Here is a 23,254-nt window from a genome sequence, read left to right as displayed (position 1 = left end):
CGACAGTGGCAAAAGTTTTCCCATCGGATCAGAGATTGGAGAAGTTGCGGGCTGTAGCGCGCAACTTCCTGTCAAAGTCACATCAGTCAGCTCATCAGTGGCAGGTTCTTCTGGGAGTGTTATCTTCCCTGGAGAAGCTGGTCCCTCATGGGCGTCTTCATCTTTGGTCTCTGCAATGGAGACTGGGAGAATTTTGGTCTTCGGCGGGGGACTTTCCCCTGTTAATGGTTCCTCTGTCTCGGGAAGTGAGAGAAGACCTTCGTTGGTGGTTGGATGACCAGAATCTGTTGAAGGGTGTCCCTCTGCGTTCTCTCCCAACGGACTTCCTTCTGTTCTTGGACGCCTCCCTCGCAGGTTGGGACGCGCACTTAGGCGGCCTCATCGCTTCAGGCATTTGGAGTTTGGAGGACAAGCAGCAACATATCAACGTCTTGGAGTTGAAGGCGGCTTTCCTGGGTCTGAAGGAGTTTCGGGGGAAGGTAGAGGGTCATTCTGTCATTCTCATGTTGGACAACACCACGGTGGTAGCCTATGTGAACAAACAGGGAGACCTAGTTTCTCAGCAACTTCCTGCCTTGACCATCGAGCTTCACTAGTGGGCAATCGGCAATTCGGTAGAGCTCTCAGCCAGGTATATCCCAGGGAAACGGAACGTGGTCGCAGACAAACTGAGTCGTCGGGATCAGATCCTAGGCACAGAGTGGTCCCTTCATCAAGTGGTGGCAAACAAGCTTTTCCAGATTTGAGGGAGACCCATGCTGGACCTTTTCGCGACTCGCTACAACAGGAAGCTGGAGGTGTTCTGCTCAGTGGTTCCAGATCCCTTACCATTGGCAGAAGACGCATTCCAACATCCCTGGGACAACCTGGAGGTGTATACCTTCCCCCCGTTTTGTTTGATCCGTTAGGTTCTGAACAGGTGGATGAGTTCACAGGGTCTCAGGATGACTTTGGTAGCCCCTCTGTGGCCTCAGGCGGAATGGTTTCCAGATCTGCTGTTGTTGTTGTCAGAGGTTCCGAGTGAGATTCCCCCTTGGCAGCATCTTCTGTGTCAGCCCCATGTGGAAAGGTTCCACCAGTCAGTAGAATCCCTGTCTCTTCACGGTTGGAGGCTATCAAGTATCTTCTCTGATCGAGAGGCTTTTCTCAGAGAACAGCTGGGCACATGTCCAGCAGTCTTAGGAAGTCAACCTCCGCAGTTTACCAAGGCAAATGGGCGATCTACTGTGATTGGTGTCGTAAACGGGGTTTTTTACGTTCAACTTCCCTGTCAGATATATACTTAGCTATAGACTCCGTCGTCCCCGACAGAAATTTGAATTTCGCGGCACACGCTACAGGTAGGTCAGGTGATCTACCGCCCTGTCGCTGGGTGGCAGGAATAGGAACCATTCCCGTTTTCTAATCAGATTTTCTCTGTCGCCGGTTCCGGTAACATCGTTGCTGGTTCCTCCTGACTTGACTTTCGTTTTTTCATCGCCGTTGATCTTCTGGACTGATTATTTGGTGACGTATTGGATCTCTGGCTTGGCATACGCTATTGTGGACTGTTTTTTTAATTTGGTTTTGGATTTTTCTTGAAATGTCGGACTCTAGCTATACAGTTAGAAGATGTGTGAATGAGGGTTGTAGTGTGAGACTACCGAAAGCTTTGGTAGATCCTCACACTGTGTGCAAGCAGTGTAGGGGGAATGAATGTTCTGTCTCTAACACTTGTAATGAATGTATAAATTTGAGTGAGGAAGAATGGAAGACTCTAAATTCCTACTTAAGGAAATTGGAGAGGGATAAGGCTAGAAAAGCTTCTTCCAGAAGTTTGAGTAGGTCTTGCTCTAACGAGCCAGTTAGTAGTTTAGCACCTAATTCTCAAGTAATTGTTGCTTCCTCCCATACAGCATTAGCACCTTCTCCCTTCTCAGATTCTGCAAATTCAATATCGGAAATTGCAGATTTGAAGGCTGCTCTCATGAGGATGGAGCGTAAAATGAAAGCTTTAGAAGGTGAGCAAAGTGCAGTGGAAAGTGATGTTAGTGTCCCCAGTGCAGTGGAGGGTGCTTCTGATCGGCTCTGTCTCGCTCCCAGGCCTAGACCTCTTCCAAGCTCCCAGGCCCAGAGGAGAAGGAAAGTCGAAAGCCTTACGGAGGTTACGGAGAATCCCCACCGATCAGGCGTCCCGTCGGCAGGATCTGTGGCATCCCAGACTGCCAAGGATCGCCATTGGAAAGGCATCCTAAAAGAGTGCTTCTCCTCTTCCGATTTGTCTTCGCATAAAAGTGGATGGAGTTCGGACGATCTATTGCGCCCTACCAAAAGGAGTTGGAAGGCGCCTACTTTGGACTCTAGCCCGGAATGTTTTCCAGAAGACTCACCATCTGAAAGGAAGAGAGCCAAGAAAGCCTATATTGCGCCTGCTCTCGGCTTGGAGTCTCCTTCATCATCCAGACGTCCTTCCCCTCGTTCTGATAAGGAGGAGGAAGATACAGCGACGAAAATTCTCCTTAAAATGCAGGAGCCAATCTCGTCTTTGGTAGGAGTCCTAAAGAAGGAGCCTCCTCGGATTAAAGACTCTTTCCTTCCGATCAAGAGATCTTGTCTGGCGGACGTTCATGGCTCCAGTAAAGGATCTTCGGACAAATTCAGGCGCCAGGCGCCACTGGAGCGAAAAGCGCCAGATTCGGACAGCCCAGACAGGAACGAGTATTGCCCGATACGGACAGCGCCAGCCACAAGCGAACCGCCAACCAGGTGCCAGGCGCCAGGATCTCCAGCTTCATCAGATATCGAGAGAGAAGTTAACCGGGAGTCTCCTCTTTGTAACTTTTCACAGGATCGGCTTTCTCCTGACAGGGACGCAAGATGTCGCACAGGCGGCCGTCGCCCTTCTCAGGATGGCGATGGGACTGCTGGAAGTTTTTCGCAAGGACAGCCTTCTCCTGACAGGGACGCTAGATGTCGCACAGGCGGCCTTCGTCCTTGTCAGGATGGCTCTGATATTGATAGGAGCGTTTTGCAGGATCAGCCTTCTGACAGGGACGCAAGATGTCGCACAGGCGGCCGTCGCCCTTGTCAGGATAGCGCTGGTACTGCTAAAAGCCCTTCACCTTGCGAAAGGAGGCGATCTCCTTCGGTTGCTCGCTCTTCTCCCACCAGGACTGGACAAGAGCTGGAAGATATTTCTGACTCGGAAGCTAATAAGGGTGCGGGTCTCTCGGATTACAAGACCTTAGCAGCCCTTTTACTGCAAGAATTCGGCGATTCTCTGAGTCCTGCCGCCCCTCCTTCTCCTCGTTCGTTGTTCACCAGCACGAAGACGTCAAAATCATCCTCCTTCTTGAAGATGCAGCCAACCATTTCCATGAAGAAAGCGTTACAGTCTTTTGGAAATTGGCTCAGCTCCAAGGAGGAAGCGGGGAAAACTGTCTTTGCCTGCATCCCCTCCAGACTTTCTGGGAGGAGAGGCATTTGGTATGAGACAGGGGAAGCAATGGGACTCTCTCTCCCTGCTTCGGTTGAGGCAGACTTCTCCACACTCGTAGACTCATCGAGGAGACATTCGCTTTCTTCTGCTAGGACCACTTGGGGAATGTCGGAAATGGACCATCTCCTCAAGGGATTATTCCATGTCTTGGAAGTTTTTAACTTTCTAGACTGGTCCCTTGGGGCTTTGGCCAAGAAGACACAGGACCCTGACTTCCTAAGCCCCGAGGTCCTACATAGTGTATTGGCTTGCATGGACAAGGCGGTCCTAGACGGATCGGGGGAAGTGGCTTCCCTTTTCGGAGCAGGAATCCTTAAGAAGAGGGCTGTATTCAGCTCCTTCCTTACGAAAGCTGTCTCGCCTGTTCAGAGGTCGTCTCTTTTGTACGCACCTCTTTCAAAACAGCTTTTCCCTTCTCAGTTAGTGAAAGATATTTCTCACTCACTCACTGAGAAGGCGACTCAAGATCTGCTGGTGCAATCACCAAAGAAGACGAGGCCAGCCGTTCCTGCTGTGAAGAAGGAGTCACGGAACCCCCAGCCGCCCTTTCGAGGGAGTTCATCTGTTCGATCCTCCTCTAGAAAGAGAGGAACGGAAAAAAGAGGAAGGTCTTCTTTCAGACCAGGTAAGAAGACAAAATGATGTACCAGTCCTCCAAACGCCAGTAGGGGCCAGGCTTCTGAAGTTTTCAAAAGCATGGACTGTGAGAGAAGCAGACTCTTGGTCCCTCTCGATCGTGAGGAAAGGATATCTCATCCCCTTCAGAGACAGACCTCCCTTGACGTCGACCCCAAGGGAACTGTCTGCGAAGTACAAAGACCCTGCCAAGAGGGAATCTCTGTTACATCTTGTAGATCAGATGTTAGAGAAGGAGGCCATCGAATTGGTGCAGGATCCGCACTCCCAAGGTTTTTACAATCGACTGTTTCTCGTCCCGAAAGCCTCGGGGGGGGGGGTGGAGGTCTGTGCTGGATGTGAGTGCATTGAACCGTTTCGTAGAGAAGAAAAAGTTCTCTATGGAAACTCCCAACTCGGTTTTTGCGGCTCTACGTCTGGGAGATTGGATGGTCTCCCTCGACCTGCAGGACGCGTATTTTCACGTCCCCCTGCATCCTGCATCGATGAAATACCTTCGATTCATGGTACAGGGCAGGATCTTTCAGTTCAGGGCTTTGTGCTTCGGCCTTTCTATGGCCCCTCAAGTGTTTACAGGCCTGATGAGGAACGTAGCATGATGGTTACATCTGAAGGGGGTGAACATATCACTTTACTTGGACGATTGGCTCATAAGGGCGAAATCGAAACAGCAGCGTTTGGAGGACCTGGAAACGACTTTGGATCTTGTAAGATCTCTCGGACTGCTTGTGAACCTCGAGAAGTCCCAGATGATCCCCAGCCAGAACATTGTTTATCTGGGGATTCAGATGGATTCTCGGGGTTTTCGAGCGTTTCCGTCGCTAGAAAGAATTGCTCGAGGCTTGGAAAAAGTCTCAGCCTTCTTAGAGAAAGAACGAAGCTCAGCGAGGGAATGGTTCAGTCTCCTGGGTACCCTTTCGTCGCTGGAGCAGTTCGTTTCTCTGGGGAGGCTTCACATGAGACCGCTGCAGTTCTACCTACAAAGAATGTGGAATCGGAAGATAGGGGAACTTTCGGATTCTTTTCCCCTGCAACCGGAGATCAAGTCCCACTTGAAGTGGTGGTTAAACCCTCTAGAGAGGAACGAAGGAGTGTCCCTGTCTCTTCAGAACCCGCTCCTAGTGTTGTTTTCCGACGCCTCGGAGACAGGTTGGGGAGCAACACTAGGAATGAAAGAAGTGTCAGGCACCTGGACAAGAGAACAGGTGTCCTGGCACATCAACGCGAAGGAACTTCTAGTTATCCATTTAGCCCTGAAGCACTTCGAATCAGACTTCAGAGGCGTGGTAGTCCAGGTCAACTCGGACAATACCACTGCTCTGGCTTACATCCGGAAGCAGGGAGGGACTCGCTCTTTCTCCCTTTACGAGATAGCAAGAGCTCTGTTGATCTGGGCAGAGGAACGAGGCATCATACTCCTAACAAGATTTGTGCAAGGAGAAAAGAATGTAAGAGCAGACCGACTAAGCAGGAAGAACCAGGTCCTTCCTACAGAGTGGACTCTCCACTCCGAAGTCTGCCAGAAACTCTGGTCCTTCTGGGGGAAACCTCAGATAGACCTGTTCACCATGTTCCTCTCCAGAAGAATGGAAAACTTGTGCTCGTCAGTGGAGGATCCCAGAGCCATAGCGATCGATGCCCTCCTCATGGATTGGTCGGGCATAAACGCTTACGCCTTCCCCCCATTCAAGCTGCTGGGAGAAGTGCTAAGGAAGTTTGTGTCCTCAGAAGGGACGAGAATGACACTCATCGCTCCCTTTTGGCCCGCTCAAGATTGGTTCACAGAGGTACTGGAATGGACGGTGGACTTCCTCAGATCTCTTCCCGAAAGGACAGATCTGCTCAAACAACCTCACTTCGAGAGGTTCCACAAAAACCTCCCCGCTCTCTCTGACGGCCTTTCGACTATCGAAAGACTTGTCAGAGCGAGAGGCTTTTCTCGAAAAGCTGCGAGAGCGATTGCCAGAGCCCGCAGGTCCTCTACCCTGCGGGTTTACCAATCGAAGTGGGAAGTTTTCCGTAGATGGTGTAGGTCGAAGAAGCTGTCCTCCTCCAATACCTCTGTGACCGACAATGACGATTTTCTTCTCTACCTAAGAGAAGAATCACACATGGCGGTTTCCACCATTAAAGGATACAGGAGCATGCTCTCTGCTGTATTCAGGAATAGGGGCCTGAACATAGAGGAAAACAAAGATCTTCATGACCTTATACGGTCCTTTGAGACCTCCAAGACCAGATCTTCTCTTCCTCCTAGCTGGAATCTAGATGTGGTTCTCAAGTTCCTCACATCTGATAGGTTCGAGCCCCCTCATCAAGCGTCGTTCAGGGATATCATGAGGAAATGCATTTTTCTCTTGGCCCTCGCAACTGCCAAGAGAGTCAGTGAACTACATGCATTAGACTCATGTGTGGGATTTAAAGGAGATTCTGCAGTTGTCTCTTTCCAACCTCTGTTTCTAGCTAAAAACGAGAACCCTTCTAGACCTTGGCCCAGAAGTTTTGAGGTCAAGGGACTTTCTCCTCTTGTCGGGAGGGAGTTAGAAAAGTCTCTCTGTCCAGTTAGAGCTTTAAAATTTTATCTTCAAAAGAAGAAGCAACTGCAAGGTTGCAGTCAGAGTCTCTGGTGTGCTGTGAAGGACCCTAATAGACCCCATGTCAAAAAACGCATTAGCGTTCTGTGTCAGGAATGTGATAACGGAAGCACACATGAAGTGCCAGGATGAATCCTTTGAAATGCTAAGGGTAAAAGCGCATGAGGTACGTGCAGTTGCAACATCTCTATCTTTCAGCAGAAATATGTCGATGAAGGATATTTTAGCAGCGACGTACTGGAGATGCAACTCGGTGTTTGCTTCCCATTACTTAAAGGATGTCAGAGTGACATACGAGAAATGCTTCTCTCTGGGTCCTTATGTATCAGCGGATACTGTGCTGGGAAGAGGAGCTAAGACTGATCCTTAATGTTTTTAGTTTGATTTGGAAAAATTTGGTGTTGAGTTTTTAGGGTTGCTTGAAAGGTGGTTGGGGATAACTCGTTTCAATCTCATTACTAACCCGGGTGTTAGGATCAGGTGATCGGGATTGGTGTTGTGCTCCTTGATGATGCCATTAGGCAAGGTGTTTTGTCGTGTAAGTGGATAGGACCCCATTGTCAAAGATCCTCAGGCTCTGTCGAGTAAGCGGATAAGACCCCATTGACAGAACCACAAGAACTCTTAGCATGAGGTCACTACCTCGCTGAGGCTCTTGAGGCGAAGCAGGTTCCTAAGCAGTAGCCATGAAGTCTTCAGCCAAAACAGGTAGGAACCAAGGTTTTTTATATAATACCTACAACGTATGTTGTCTTCCTATCTATTTCAGTAGATAGCTGTCTCTTACCCACCACCAAGGGTGCCAATCAGCTAAGTATATATCTGACAGGGAAGTTGAATGTACAAAAATGATATTGTTATGATACAATAAAGTTTTGTACATACTTACCTGGCAGATATATACGATTAAATGGCCCACCCAGCCTCCCCTCAGGAGACAAGTGGAAGAGAAAATCTTATTAGAAAACGGGAATGGTTCCTACTTCCTGCCACCACCCCGCGACAGGGCGGTAGATCACTTGACCTACCTGTAGCGTGTGCCGCGAAATTCAAATTTCTGTCGGGGACGACGGAGTCTATAGCTAAGTATATATCTGCCAGGTAAGTATGTACAAAACTTTATTGTATCATAACAATATCATTTTTCTCCACTCGCGACTTCTATTCAGCAAATAGCAGATTTTTTAACCTTCCTCAGAGACGAGAAACGTTTGTCCGTTTCTGCTATTAGAGGCTACAGGGCGGCACTGAGTTTGGTGTTACACCTTAAGGGTATCAACATTTTTTCCTGGGAACTTTCCCTGCTAGTTAAGGGGTTTGAGCAGTCGAGTTCTCCTAGAGAGCTCAAGCCTCCAACGTGGGATGTTTCCTTGGTGCTTAAGAGCTTAACTAAGAGTCCATATGAGCCCTTACGTCGCTCATCTGACAGGAACCTGACGCTCAAGACAGTTTTCCTTTTGGCTTTGGCATCTTCCAAGAGGGTAGGAGAGCTCCACGGTCTGAGTTATGAGGTGAAGCACACCAGGGGTTGGAAGTCGGTGTCCTTCGAATTTGCCCCGGAATTCGTGGCCAAGACCCAAAATCCCTCGGTGCATGATGACAGTTCACTTCGTTTTCCATTCCATCACTGACTGACTTTGTGGGTGGTGATGCTCAAGAGCTTTTGTTGTGCCCTGTCCGGGCCCTGCATTGCTATCTTAAAAGGACTCGGCACCTTAAACCAGGCTGCTGCAGACCTTACAAAGAAAGAGGTGTCTAAGAATACTATCTCTTTTTGGATATGGGAAGCCATCAGACAGGCATACTTGAATCTTGATGATTCCACCACCACGTCTGTGCAGGCTAGAGCACATGACGTTAGAGGTATTGGTCCCTCTCTGGCTTTCAAAAAGAACTTGGCTGTACATAGAGTGCTGACTGCTGGTACTTGGTTATGCCAGTCCACGTTCACCTACTTCTATCTTAAGGATGTTGCTTACAGATCTATGGACACGTTTTCCCTGGGTCCTGTGGTGGCTGCCCAACAGGTTGTGTAACTCATAGTTGCCCTTAACAGGGCACCTTTGTATCTTACCTTAGATGATTGTGTGGATGAGAGAATGAGTGAGTTGGCGGGTCTCCTTCTGTCTCTTGTACCCTTTCTTCTTCCTTCGGGCTGTTTAAGGAATAGACACATCATTTGCTGGACTGGTCTGATACAGGTGAGTAAGGTAGTCACACTGGTAGTCTGGTCGTGCAATATACAATATCTTACCCACTATTTGGTAGCATAGGCTCCACTCCGTGGCAAGGGGGAGTCGGGATTAATACAAACCCTAGTGTCTTGGTTTGTTATTGGACAGTCAAAGTTTCTCTTTGGTTCCCTATACAATGGTTATCCCATATATCATTGTATCACTCATGTTCTGAGTGGTTAGATATTAGTTTATCTAGCTTCTCAACAGGCTTCAGTCCCAATTCAAGAACTATATCGTTTTAGAGCTGGACTGGTGGGTAGGCCCCCAGTCGGTCTTGGATGTCTTATACCTCCCTCCAAGCATGAGTCTATCCTATTGTTAAGACCGAAGGTTTGTTCGCGTATGAACAAATGACAAATTTTCTAAGACAATTTGTATTTTTCATAGCTACAAACCTGAGGTCTTAACGTTATACTGCCCACCTCTAGCCGCCCCTCTATTTGTTAAGTCATCCTGAGTTGGGAAAGACTGGCGTAGATGCGTGGTCCTTGACCACTCTTCACCCGATCTATGCATGTGTTGCCAGATATTACAAGATTCCTTGCTTTCATCTGCTTTTTATCCGGATCCAGCTAGGCGCTAGAAATTATCTTATTCTTTAATTACTCAAAGAAAGAAAAGATTCAGATTTGCTTTTATTGTCTATATTATCAAGCTTTATTGCATTATGCTATTTTGAATTTCACTATATTTGTGAATTGTACAAATTCATATCCTGAACTAATGTGCAGCATGCCTTAAAAATTTTTCTGAAGGAAATAGATCTTTTATTGTATTTGTTCCCACGGAAATGCACACTTGCCTTTTGCATGGGAGTATCCTGTAGTCAAAGCTTGAATCAGTCATTGGAAATATGGTAAGGTGGTTAATAGTTGGAGGTGAGGGGGTGAGTGGGAGAGTATATCTCTCTCACCAACCATCACAGTTATTGTCTTTTTGGCTGTGTGGCGGGATCACAAACTCAAAAAAAAACAAGTGGCAAATCCCCCCCACATAAACCTAATCACTCCAGCTGCCCAACTCACCCCAGTCACACTTTCCTCTTTACACTACAGCATACACGCAGGACAATTGACCTATACCTACACACACACAAATAAAAAAAAAAAAAAAAAAAACATGCACACACACACACAAAACACATGTACTTACCAACCACTCCAAATACTCCGGGCTATCCTGTGCTGTCTGCCGGTCGAGGTCACAGAGATATCAACCACAACCCACAACCAAAACACACCAACAACCAAGGAACACAACCACAACCTTGTGGCAGGATCACAAGCTAGAAAAAAAACAAGTGGCAAAACCCTCCCCACATTAACCTAATCGATCCAGCTGCCAAACCCACCCTCAGTCACACTTTCTTCTTTACACAACAAAATACAGCAGGAGAATTTACCTACACCTATACAAAAACAAAACAAAAAAACAAAATACATATACTTACCAACTCCAGATATTCCAGGGTTATCCTGTGCTGTCCACTGGTCAAGGTCACAGAGATATAAACAACCACAAGCCAAAACCAAGAGCCACAACGCAACAACAACAACAACCAAGGACCATAACTCAACATAACACCCAAGGACCACAGTCCCACAACTAAACAACAACACACAACAAACAAGGAACACAACCACAAACTCAACATCACACAAACCAACAAGGAACACAACAACAACAACAACCAAGGAATGCAACCACAACAAAAGACCACTGCACAGCCAATCACTAACACAAAAACAACAACACAAAACAAAAGGCAACACACACCCACTAACAACACCAAGAAATCAAACAACAACAAAGACAACAGCACAGGCACAACAACTCTAAGCAAACAACACTAACTCAACAATAACTAAAAACAAATCAACAAAACAACTTATCTGACCAAAATGCCTTCAACACACTGCTGCTAACACTACTGGCTGTCACAGGCTCTAACCCAAGACTCTGAAAAAAACACTAAAAACACAGAATTCTAACAATCAACAGCAACAGCAGACAGCCCAGAACCCACCAACAACCAATCCAGTCATTAACTATCCATACAGCAATTACACCCTCTCTCTCTCTCTCTCTCTCTCTCTCTCTCTCTCTCTCCTCTCTCTCTCTCTCTCTCTCTCTCACACAGACGTTGTCAAATGGCTCTCCATAACTCCTACATAACCTCACATACAACAACAAAATCTCAACAACACAACAAAAAACCACTGCACAAACAACATAAAAAACCAACAACACAAAAAGGCAACACACACACCCACTAACAACATCAAGGAATCACAACAGCCCCCCCCCCCAGCAACAACACAAAATATCACAACAGCACAGGCACAGCAACTCTAAGCAAACAACACTAACCTAACAATAACCAAGTAACAAATCAATAACACAAAACTTAACTGACTTCCAATCCTCCAACAGACTGCTGTCAACACTACTTATCATCACCAGCTCTCACCAAAGACTGACTGAAAAACTAACCAAAAACACAGAACTCTGATCTCTGACAGCACCAGCAGACAACCCAGAATTCGCCAACAGCCAATCCGGTCGTTAACAATCCATACAGTAATTACACCCTCTCTCTCTCTCTCACACACACACACGTTGTCAAATGGAACTCCATAACTCCTCCATAGCTGCCATAGAGATGATTTACTCTGAGAGTCTTTGATCCCATTGCTTGGTATTAGCCAGAATTAGACTGCCATCCACCTTGAAGTCTCTGAAGTGAGATGTCATGGCTCCCTGAAATTTTTTCCTTACTTGGGCACCTTTTGGTATTATAGAGTACTTGGGCTCAGGGTCCGACTGCTTTGGCTAACTATTATATCAGATTGAATATTTGTTAATAAAAGACTCGTGCTTGTTAACTAGGAAAAATGCAAATTATTTTTAGATTTATTTTTAAAATAATTTTTACATTTTTTATTAAAATTTAGGTTGAGTTTTTTATTTTATGGCTTGCCATGTTCTCAGGTATTTTGATGATGAAGATGAAAGTTTAGATGGTGCTTATCAACCAGCACCCGGCAGTCCAGGTCCACAGAAAAACGATGCTGATGACTCAGATGAAGACCCACTTGATGCATTTATGGCTGGCATTGAGCAAGAGGTTTGTTGATAACTTCTTTAAATCACACTTTTTCCTTTATATTTTGTAACTAAAGAAGGCAATTCTCAATAGTTTCTATAGTTGTAATTTCACATCTTGATTTTACTGGTTTTACTGTAATTGTAAGCTCAAGTAATACTTTAAGGGGGCCGGCCGTAACCCTTATATATGGGGGTATAGGGTGAAAAAGGCAGTCGTGAAAAAATTCAAGGAGCTTCATATAGTAATTGAGAATACGTATACGAAATATTTCGTCAAAATTCCTCTTACTTTTGTAGTTACAGGGTAATTAGTAAACGTAACTCAATAAGGCAAAAACATTGATCCATACAAGAAAATGCAATATTTCTTCTGTTATCGTAAATTTTGATAATTATTGTCAAAGAGATTGTGAGCAATGGCATCTGTAGAGATTCCATGAGTCGCAGAAGGGAAGTCTGTCAGCTACCAAGTTCAACCACGATTCAGTGCGAGCACAAACCCCAAGTAGTCTACTCGTTCGAGTTTCACCTCTGACATTCACTTGCTTTTACGTATGTTTATCTTTGTTTTGGCAAGAATTTCATCATGCCAATGAGGAAAAGACAAGTAAAACATCTTGCTAACATACAGAGGAAGAAAATTTGCTCTAATATGATTTCAGAATATCATAATATGAATACGTATCATAATATACGCAATATTAGCGTAGTTAGTGAGGAGAGAGAGGTAGGGTTGCGTAGTAAGTAACGCCCCCGTCTTACCTGACGCACACGTCACACTGTGCCCCAGGCTACGATCTCTGAGCAAGGGAATCTTCATTTATGATAAATAACATAGTTTTGGTTTATTAATACCCAAAAAGGATTATGAAATTCATAATGATTTATTAACATTGTCTTTGTAAAAAGAGAGTACACCTTCGAGTTTCACCTCAGACATTCTCTTACATTTACGTTTGTTTATCTTTGTTTTGGCAAGAATTTCATCATGCCAAAGAGGAAAATACAAGGAAAACATCTCGCTAACATACAAGAGAAGAAAATTCGCTGTAAAAAGCTGAGTTAGTGAAGGAGAGAGTTGCATAGGAAGGAGTGCCCCATCTTGCCTGATGCAGTGCCCCAGGGTACGATATATGAGCAATGGGATTGTCATTTATGACTAAATTATGATAAATAATAGTTTTGGTTTATTAACCCTTAAACGCCGAAGCGGTATTTTAAAAATCGCGAGTGAACGCCGAAGCAGAAAAAATGTTTTTTTCAAAAAATCACAGCACGCTTAGTTTTCAAGATTAAGAGTTAATTTTTGGCTCCCTTTTTTGCCATTGCCTGAAGTTAAGTATGCAACCATCAGAAATTTAAAAAAATATCATTATCATATATAAATATTGGGATATATGACAGCGCAAAAAAAATTTCATATATAATTGTATACAAATCGTTCTGTGAGCAAAACGGTTAAAGCTAACAAGTTAATTTTTTTTCATTGTATATTGTACACTAAATTGTAATCATTTTGATATATAACGCATTGTAAAACGATCGAGGCAACACAGAGAAAATATTATCACAAAATGATGCATGAATATGTAACGTGCAGATGTAAAAAAAAGCTGTTCTCAAAAATTCACCATAAATCGAAATATTGTGCTAGAGACTTCCTGTTTGTTGCAAGATGAAGTTAATTGATTGAATATTACTAGACTGTAAGTGTTGTAGCTTAAAATTGCAGTTTTTGACCATTTCGGTTGAGTTAGAGTTGACTGAACGACGAATTTTTCTATTTATCGTTATTTATATGAAAATATTTCAAAACTGATAAAAGCTACAACCATGGGTTGTTTGTTGTTGTATTCTACATGAAATTGAGCACATTTTCATATATAAAACTTTATGTAACGGCTAATTTAAAACGGTGCAAACATTAAGACAATCGGATGAAAAAATTTATGATTTTTTCGGAAGAGTTACCACGCTGATGTAAGGAAAAAGTTTATTTCATAAATTCACCATAAATCGAAATATTGTGCTAGAGACTTCCAATTTGTTGCAAAATAAAGGTAAATGATTGAATATTACTAGAATGTAATAGTTTTAGTTTACAATTGCGTTTTTTTACCATTTCGGTCAAGTCAAAGTTGACCGAAGGTTGATATTTTGGCACTTGTTATTTATATGAAAATATTTCAAAACTGATAAAAGCTACAAATATGGTTTTTTTTTTTTGTATTCTACATGAAATTGTGCACATTTCCATATATAAAACTTTATGTAACGGCTAATTTAAAATGGTGCAAACATTACGACAATCGGATGAAAAATTTCTGATTTTTTCGGAAGAGTTACCGCGCAGCCGTAAGGAAAAAGTTTTTTCATAAATTCACCATAAATCAAAATATTGTGCTAGAGACTTCCAATTTGTTGCAAAATGAAGGTAAATGATTGAATATTACTAGAATATAAGAGTTTTAGCTTACAATTGCGTTTTTTGTTTTACCATCTCGGTCTATAGAGTCAAAGTTGACCCAATGTTGAAATTTTGGCACTTATCGTTATTTATATGAAAATATTGCAAAACTGATAAAAGCTACAACCATGAGTTGTTTATTGTTGTATTCCACATAAAATTGCGCACATTTTCATATGTAAAACTTTATGTAAAGGCTAATATAAAAGGGTGCAAAAATTATGTCAAAGTGACTAAATAATTTCTGAGATGTGTTGCTGATGCTTTTTAGTGCGAGAAGAAAGAAATTTGTGCTTGCGCATCTGGGTAACGATTGTAAACAAAACAACGCCTCAATCTGTGAGCTCCCAGAATCCCCCAAGGCGCGTGATTCAAAAGTTTTCGCCTAGTAGGCCTATAACTATTTTTCCGCGAATTTTTAAAACACTTTTTTTATATCGACGTACCATACGTCCAATCGGCACCCAACAGACAATTTATATCGATGTTTAATACGTCCAACCAGCGTTAAAGGGTTAACCCTTAAACGCCGAAGCGGTAAAAAAAAAATTGTCTCCCGTGTGCTGGAGGTGTTTCAGAGTGAGCGCGGAAGCGGAAAAATTTTTTTTCAAAAAATCACAGCGCGCTTAGTTTTCAAGATTAAGAGTTCATTTTTGGCTCCTTTTTTTGTCATTGGCTGAAGTTTAGTATGCAATCATCAGCAAATGAAAAAAAATTATCATTATCATATGTAAATAATGCGATATATGATAGCGCAAAACGAAATTTCTATATATAATTGTATTCAAATCGTGCTGTCGCAAAACGGTTAAAGGTAACAAGTTACTTTTTTTTTTCGTTGTAATGTACACTAAATTGCAATCATTTTGGTATATAACACATTGTAAAACAATAAAGCAACACAGAGGAAAATATTATCACAAAATAATGCATGAATTCGTAAAGCGCGGACGTAAACACAAATATTTTTTTCAAAAATTCACCATAATCTAAATATTGTACTAGAGACTTCAATTTCTTTTCAAAATGAAGACAAATGATTGATATTACTATAACTGTAAGAGTATTAGCTTACAATTGCAGTTTTTGACCATATCCGACGAGTTAAAGTTGACCGAATGTCGAATTTTTTTATATATTTTTATTTATATGCAATTATTTCGGAAATAAGAAAAGCTACAACCTTCAATATTTTTCGTTTTATTCTACATAAAATTGCGCACATTTCCATATATAAAACTATGAAATGCCTAATATGAAACGGAGCAAATATTCAGAGATTTGTGGCGGAGAATCCGCGCGCGGAGGGAAGGAAAGTTTTTTTTTTAAATTCACCATAAATCTAAATATTGTGCTAGAGGCTTCAAATTTGTTTCAAGATGAAGATAAATGACTGAACATTACTAGACTGTAAGAGTTTTAGCTTACAATTGCGTTTTTTGACCATTTCGGTAGTCAAAGTGTACCAAACGTGGTTTTTTTCCTATTTATCGGGATTTATATGCAAATATTTCAAAAATGAGAAAAACTACAACCTTCAATTATTTTTTTTTTTTGTATTCTACATGAAATTGCGCACATTTTCATATAGTATAAAATTTTATGTAACGGCTAATTTAAAATGGTGCAAACATTACCACAATCGCACGTATGATTTTTCGGAAGAGTTACCGCGCGGACGTAAAGAAAATTTTATTTTTTTCATAAATTCACCATAAATCAAAATATTGTGCTAGAGACTTCCAATTTGTTGCAAAATGAAGGTAAATGCTTGAATATTACAGGATATAAGCATTTTAGCTTACAATTGCGTTTTTCGACCATTTCGGTAGAGTCAAAGTTCACCGAAGGTTGAAAATTTGTCACTTATCATTTTTTATATGAAAAAAAAATATTTAAAAAACTGATAAAAGCTACAACCATGGGTTGTTTTTAGTTGTATTGTGCATGAAATTGCGCACATTTCCATTTATAAAACTTTATATAACGGCTAATTTTAAAATGGTGCAAACATTACCACAATCGCATGTATGATTTTTTTCGGAAGAGTTACCGCGCGGACGTAAGGAAAAAGTTTTTTCATAAATTCACCATAAATAGAAATATTGTGCTAGAGACTTACAATTAGTTGCAAAATTAAGGTAAATGATTGAATATTACTAAAATAATAAGAGTTTTAGCTACAATTGCATTTTTTTCGACCATTTCGTAGAGTCAAAGTTGACCGAAGGTTGAAATTTTGGCACATCATATTATTTATAGAAAATATCTCAAAACTGATAAAAGCTACAATCATGAGTATTTTTTTGTTGTATTCTACATAAAAATGCACACATTTTCATATATAATACTCCATGTAATGGCTAATTTAATATGGTACAAAAATTATGTCAAAGTGACAAAACAATTTCCGAGATGTGTCACAGATACTTTTTTTAGTGGCGGTCAAGAAAGAAATTTGTGCTTGCGCTCGCCTGCGTTAACGATTGTAAACAAAACAACACCATTGATCCGTGAAACTCCCAGCATCCCCAAGGCGGCGCCGGGATTCAAAAGTTTTCGGCTGGTAGGCCTATAAGTATTTTTCCCACCCGCGAATTTTTAAAAAAACTTTTTTGAGTCGATGTATGGTACGTCAATTCGGCATACGGGAGACATTTTGACTCTACGTTTAATACGTCCATTCGGCGTTTAAGGGTTAATACACAAAAAAGAAATATGCATTCATAATAATCATTATTTATTAACATTGTCTTTATAAAAATACGAAGGAAAACTTTGAACGCCCGTAGTATCTCAAAACTATACTTATTGACCTTCAAAACCTATCTTCTCACTTAGTTTTAAAGCTATAGCATTGGAATTTGGTATATAACTCAGAAAGACATTATAGAACCATCAAATGAAGCCCTTTTTTCCAATTTTTGTTTCGTCTTTTTTTTTATAATTTTTTTTTCCAGATTTATAGGGTTTATTTTTTTACCATAATGAAAAATTCATATCTAGCAAAAAAATTACTTTTAGAAAAAAAACTCATTCGATTGGAGGTCTACATCAGGTCTATACTATATGGTAGTAATCCCATGTCTTAATATTAAATATCAAGGGAGGAGATAGAATTTGAAAAATGGTTATTTTTGGGATAAATCACCCTGGCGTCACAAAACTGAAGGTCAGAGGCGAAAATCATATGCGGTGTAGAGATGTCCCAAGTCACCTTATTAAGTGGTATGAATATCAAAGTCCTGTCGTTAAAAAATGGCATTAGCCAGCCAGCCCCCTTAAGTACTTTGTTTTTATTTTTGTGAAAAGTAAGTTCCAAATTTTGATTATCCTCAATATCAAGACTGATTAGATCAGTTAAATGTACCGTATAGAAAAAGGAAAATTTTGATGTAGATTAGTTGGTCTTTGTAAAGAATTACATTAAAAAAATAAACCTTAATTAGGGCAATGGAAAAAGGTTTTCATTCTTACCAGGTCATAGGCTTCTGTTGAGTACTTCCTTTGAGAATCCAGTATGATACCTGGTACCACTTATGGAGTGTCTTTCTTGGCAGATACCTTAAGTAGACTATCAGTAAAGTAATATAATGTAGAAATCTATTTTGTTTAAAGGCGATTTTTTAAACAAATAATGTAAACTACTTACTGTTATTTTCAGTTGCAGTAAAAAATGTTATCATAAGATCAAAGAAAATACAGGCACTGGCTTATAGCAATTACATTCAGTCTATACAGTTATTTAGTGAGGTATTTATACCTGTTATTTAACCTTGTGAATATTTGACAGGTAAAAAGAACCAAAACTAAAGGTGCTGAGGAGAAAAAGGAAATAAAAGGAGTTCGAGATGACATCGATGGGGAGGACGACGAAGAATCATATTACAGATATATTCAAGAAAATCCAAATGCTGGAAGGTAAAAACCATGAGTGATGTCTTATTATTATTACTACTACTACTACTAGGTACTACAATTGAGAGCCTCCATTATCTAGAATCTCTGGGACCAATAGTATTGTGGAAAGCTGACCCTTTACCTAAAGCGTTGCCTAGCCTATTGGACAAGTCATATTAATGATTACATAGATATAATCATTTTAAAATTGAAATGTGAACATTTTAATGAATCTTCATGGTAATACATATGAAAATATAAATATTTGTTAAATTTACTAGAAAGAAGAAATTAGTAAATTAATAAAGCTTAATGTTTTACTCTGGTTTCTAGAAAATCAGTCACATGTTAGCATAAAGTATGCATAGCCTAGTCTAGCCTGGAGTATTTCATTTAGAGAAACTTTACATGGAGTGCAAAAAACATACAGGGTGATGAAGTAGTCTAATTAAGAGCAGGTGACAGAATATATTTAGTAAAATAAGTACAGTAGATTTTCACATAATTTATAGAATTATACCAATTCATTAAAGTAGGTTAGTCTATCCTAAATAGTTTTAGGTATAAATAATATAGTTGTATTAGCTAGCCTTCGTATTGAAAGTTTAAAACAAGTTTCATATGGAATAGCCTTTGTGATCACTGAAAAGAGTATGCAGTAGTATATAGGAATAACGGCTAACTCATTCTGTGGTGATGATTGAGTGGAGCTTTAAACAAAGTATAGTAGTCAGTAGAGCATTTTAACTTTTTTTTCACTTGATTTCAGATGGAACCCGAACTAAACTACTTGCCATTTCTAACTCATAGTGAGCAGATCTCAGTTTTATTTCTAGAACTGAGAAGTTTCACAGCGAGGCACATTTAATGTATGTTAGTGCTGGTGTTCAGCAAATTTGATTGCTCTCAATAGGAAATGATGATTAGGGATCAATTGGTCTAATCATAACAGGTAATGTTAGGAAATAGAAACCTACCACCACAAACCACTCTAAAAGAGAAAGTATTCTAGTAAAGGAAGGACAAGTGACCTAAAACACAGAGTTGAAATTCTCAACTGTTGCAGGGTTGGCAGTACCCAAACTCATAATATGTTTCATTTTACTACAAGTAAATAATGCAGCACCTTTAGTCTGTGGTAACTGATAAAACATTGGATTATTCATATTTTTGTGTTGTGTAAGTGGTGGCAATAGCTTTTCCAGGCACTTTTGAAATTATAGCGTAAAGTTAGATAAAATTATTTTTTTACTGTTACTTTGTCTACCAAATTTTTATTGCTTAGCGCAGCAAATGATGATAATCTCCATTTGTTCATATACGGAACAAACCTTCGGTCTTAACATTAGGATTTACTAGCGCCAAGCTGGAAACCGGTAGAATTAAAATTACACTTGTGAGATCCAGGGACTATTGGCATCTAATACCAATGTCACGGGGGCATGTATACCTAGAATGCCCACGGCTACCTGTGACCGACCAGTTATTTTCCTACCGCCTTTAAGATAAGACGTGTTACTGTCTATCTGATTTAAAGCCGGTTTTTCAGTTTGCCCATTTTTTATCCATTTCATTTTTCATTTCTTATTACCTTTTCTTTCTCTGAGTGTGCTCAGTGTGAGTGGAGAGTGTATAAGTGGTATGATGGAGAATTTTGCCTCAGCATCGGGATCGTCTGCCGTTTCGAAGAGGAGACAAAGGAAATGCCCAGGAGTCAGTGACTTTCCATGTTCTAGATTCCTAACTTCGGTGTCGAGGGATCCTCATCCAACGTGTAGTAGGTGCAGGGAAAACGTATGTACGATTACTAATCCATGTTCTGTTTGTCGCGGTTGGTCGGTGGAACAGTGGAAAAAGTTCTATGAGAAAAGCCAATACAAAAGGAAGGTGGTGACGCCATCTTTGGATGACCAAACCTTACTGGCTTCTTTTGTATCGGCAATAAACCAGGCTGCTCCATATGTTTCTCCACCTGCTTTTGATTTGTCTCATACCCCTTCGGTTTCTCCTAGCGGTTCAGTATCGGAAACGTCAGGAGGGGCCTTGGGTAACTTTATGAATAATATGCACTCTCCTTTGTTCCCAGCAAGTAGAGGGGGAGAACCGCCATCTTTGTTCCAGGCTCCTGCTCCCCAAGCGCATAGGTTGGATGGTACGTGGTCAGCACTAGGCCTACCAGGCGTACCAACCTTGGATGGTTTGCTTGCGCATTATATGGCGTCACGGTTCCAGCAGGGTCCGGCAGCGCTGAATATTCCTCATCCCCCTGGCTTGCAATTTATGGGAATTAATGCCGCGGCTACGCCATCAAACTCAGTGTTTACAGAGATGCAGAACGTGGGAGGTAGTTTGGCAGCAAACGTGCTGTTGCCAGCAGAAACCTCTCAGTCTCTCCCTACGAGAGGGATGACGTCACAACATACGTCACACACCGATATGGCAGGCGTGATGACGTTACAGACTGCTTCTCGGCCTATTTCGCTGCACCCAGACTCTAATACGCCTTCTGACTCGACAATGCAAACTGTAATGCAGAAATTACAGGATATAGAGAAGAGAATGGATAAGAGAGACAAAAAGAAAAAGTCTGAATCGCCTTCTTCGTCTTCTTCCTCTAGTTTGGTGTCATCGCTAAGTCCGATAACGTCACGGCGAGCGCCAGTCAAGCGTTGGAGGAGGATTCGGGAGTTCGTGACTGATCCTCGGGCTAAGAGGAGAAGAATCAATTCTTCTTCAGCTTCAGACCAAGACTGTCATATCAAAGTCAGCAGGAAGGTCGGGAAGTCAGTGGCTACTAAGCACAAGGTTAGCAGACGAAGCCGTTCGCATGAATCCGAACAAGCGAGAGAGGTGACGGCCGACGGACTAGCGGCCAATGCGGAGTTTTTGCCAGTTCGGATCGCAAATACTACGATACCGCTGGTAAAATCGACGTTGGCGGCGAAAGGTGCAGCAGAGGATAGAATGCAGGTCCCAGTTTCGCCCGTAAGGCCATTCAAAATACGTACGAAGGACGATAAGGCTCCTATTAAAAGTACAAAAAATAGGGAGTTGGCAACCTCGGCGGATACGTTCGTGGAAGGCAGTGTCCGTCTGGATGAAAGGTCGAGGCCGAGTTCTCCGACGCTCATAAACGATACCAATACTAATAGAGACGGAGTTATATCTGTCTTAAGGAGCCTTCATCTTGGAGATCTAGACGAGATTCTCGCTCTAGATCTGGAGCAGAGAAAGAGTGAGGCGTTCTCGTTCCCCTGCTGACTATCCGGGATCGAGCCAACGGCGGCCAGCAAAGATCAAAGATACCGCGGCCGTAGGGGCAGGCGGCCGTGGAATTCCGGGCCGTCTGTCAGAAGATAGCGGCGAGACAACATCCCTTGTGACGGAGAATGGTACATTAGAGCCGGAGGAAGGAGAAAACTAAGAGTTTCTGGCCTCGTATGCAGAGGTGATTGATTTGATTCGTCAATTCAATAACCTTTCGGAGAAGACAGAAACACCGGCCAGTATGCTTCCGCCTGGAATTGACATGGCATTTGGATTAAAAAGGGATACCAAGGTGTCGTATGAATTGCCTTGTTCGAGTCATGCGGATTTGGTCTTACAACACGTAAACGCAAAGATTGCAGGAAGGGATGATTCCTTAAGATCTAATAGATCATTTAAATTTATTCCCCCTCCAATGATAAAGCAAAGGAAATATTATACGACACCGAAGGTCCCTTTGCTGTCTAGACAAGTGAACCCTAATGTTGTAAGATTAAGGCCTGGATTAACCTTGATCAGGTTTAAAATGGAGTGCCCTTCGATGACGTACCAAGAGGCTGCTACGTTAGAAGCAACAGCTTCTTCTGTCTTTCAGGCTGCTTCTTGGTTAGATCTTTTGTCAACAGCAGTGGCGAAGATTGCATCCTCGGAAGTAACAAGAAAAGTAGTGGATGAATCATTATTCATTAGATTACTTACAGTCGGTTCCAGGCGATTGGACTTACCTGACAAACTTAAGTGCCAATGTTTGGGCAAATATCCTGCTAATGAGGAGAGATGCAGCGTTGGCTAGACTAAGCCGCAATGTGGATTTGGATTCCCTGTTAGCGATGAGGAATGGAGATATCTTGGAGTCGCAACTGCTGTTGCTAGAGGTCATACTGGAAGAGGCGATAGATAGAAGAAGGATGGATACTAACGATAGGTTGGTGCAGCAGGCAGTTAGGGAAATAAAAACGTTCTAATAGCGCCAAACTACTCCTTTGGAGGGAAGACAGCAGCAAATGTCTCGAAAGAAGACAGTGAGACATAACATCCCTAATAGAGCCACAAGACCCTCCTCCCCAAAGAGGCTAACTCATCGGCCCTTTCACAATAGAAACAACAGAGGGAGGGGCAGTAGGGGAAGAGGGAGAGGCTCAAGAAGATAGGATGGGCACCTCCCATCACTCGGCCACACCAGTGGGGGGTTGTTGCCTGGCAAATCACCGGAAGGTGTGGCAGGAACTAGGGGCAGAGCAGTGGGTGGTGGATGTTCTCAGGATCGGTACTTGATCCCGTTCGAGGTAAACCCCCCGCCCCTGACAGATCAGCCATTACCCCACGTCGCTTATGCCCACAAATCTCAGAAGGCCATTATTTCTGCAGACGAAGTGAAGAAGATGATGAAAAAAGGAGCTGTGGAACAAGTATGCAGTCCGTCAAAAGGCTTCTACAGCAGGATTTTCCTGGTACCCAAAGCCAACGGGGAGTGGAGGACAGTAATAGACCTGTCAACGCTGAATCTGTTTATAAGAACCAGTTTCAAGATGGAAACTCCAAAAACGGTTCTACAAGCAGTCAGGAT

At 42.2% G+C, this 23,254-nt stretch overlaps 1 protein-coding gene across 3 annotated transcripts in view; it reads left to right on the top strand.

Moving 5' to 3' along the window:
- The window catches only part of LOC135214265 (ATP-dependent RNA helicase DDX42-like), a 61,307-nt gene that overhangs the window by 11,323 nt on the left and 26,730 nt on the right, over nt 1–23,254 (top strand). For all 3 annotated transcript variants that reach the window (XM_064248377.1, XM_064248375.1, XM_064248376.1), the window contains 2 exons: nt 11,937–12,072; nt 18,314–18,441. In XM_064248377.1, coding sequence (XP_064104447.1) covers nt 11,937–12,072; nt 18,314–18,441 — 264 coding nt within the window. The remainder of the gene's footprint in view (nt 1–11,936; nt 12,073–18,313; nt 18,442–23,254) is intronic.

This window comes from Macrobrachium nipponense, chromosome 45 (assembly GCF_015104395.2).
Source record: "Macrobrachium nipponense isolate FS-2020 chromosome 45, ASM1510439v2, whole genome shotgun sequence".
NCBI classification, from domain to species: Eukaryota; Metazoa; Arthropoda; class Malacostraca; order Decapoda; family Palaemonidae; genus Macrobrachium; species Macrobrachium nipponense.
The sequence above is the reverse complement of the archived record's forward strand: the minus strand, read 5'-3'. Positions and strand labels throughout refer to the sequence as shown.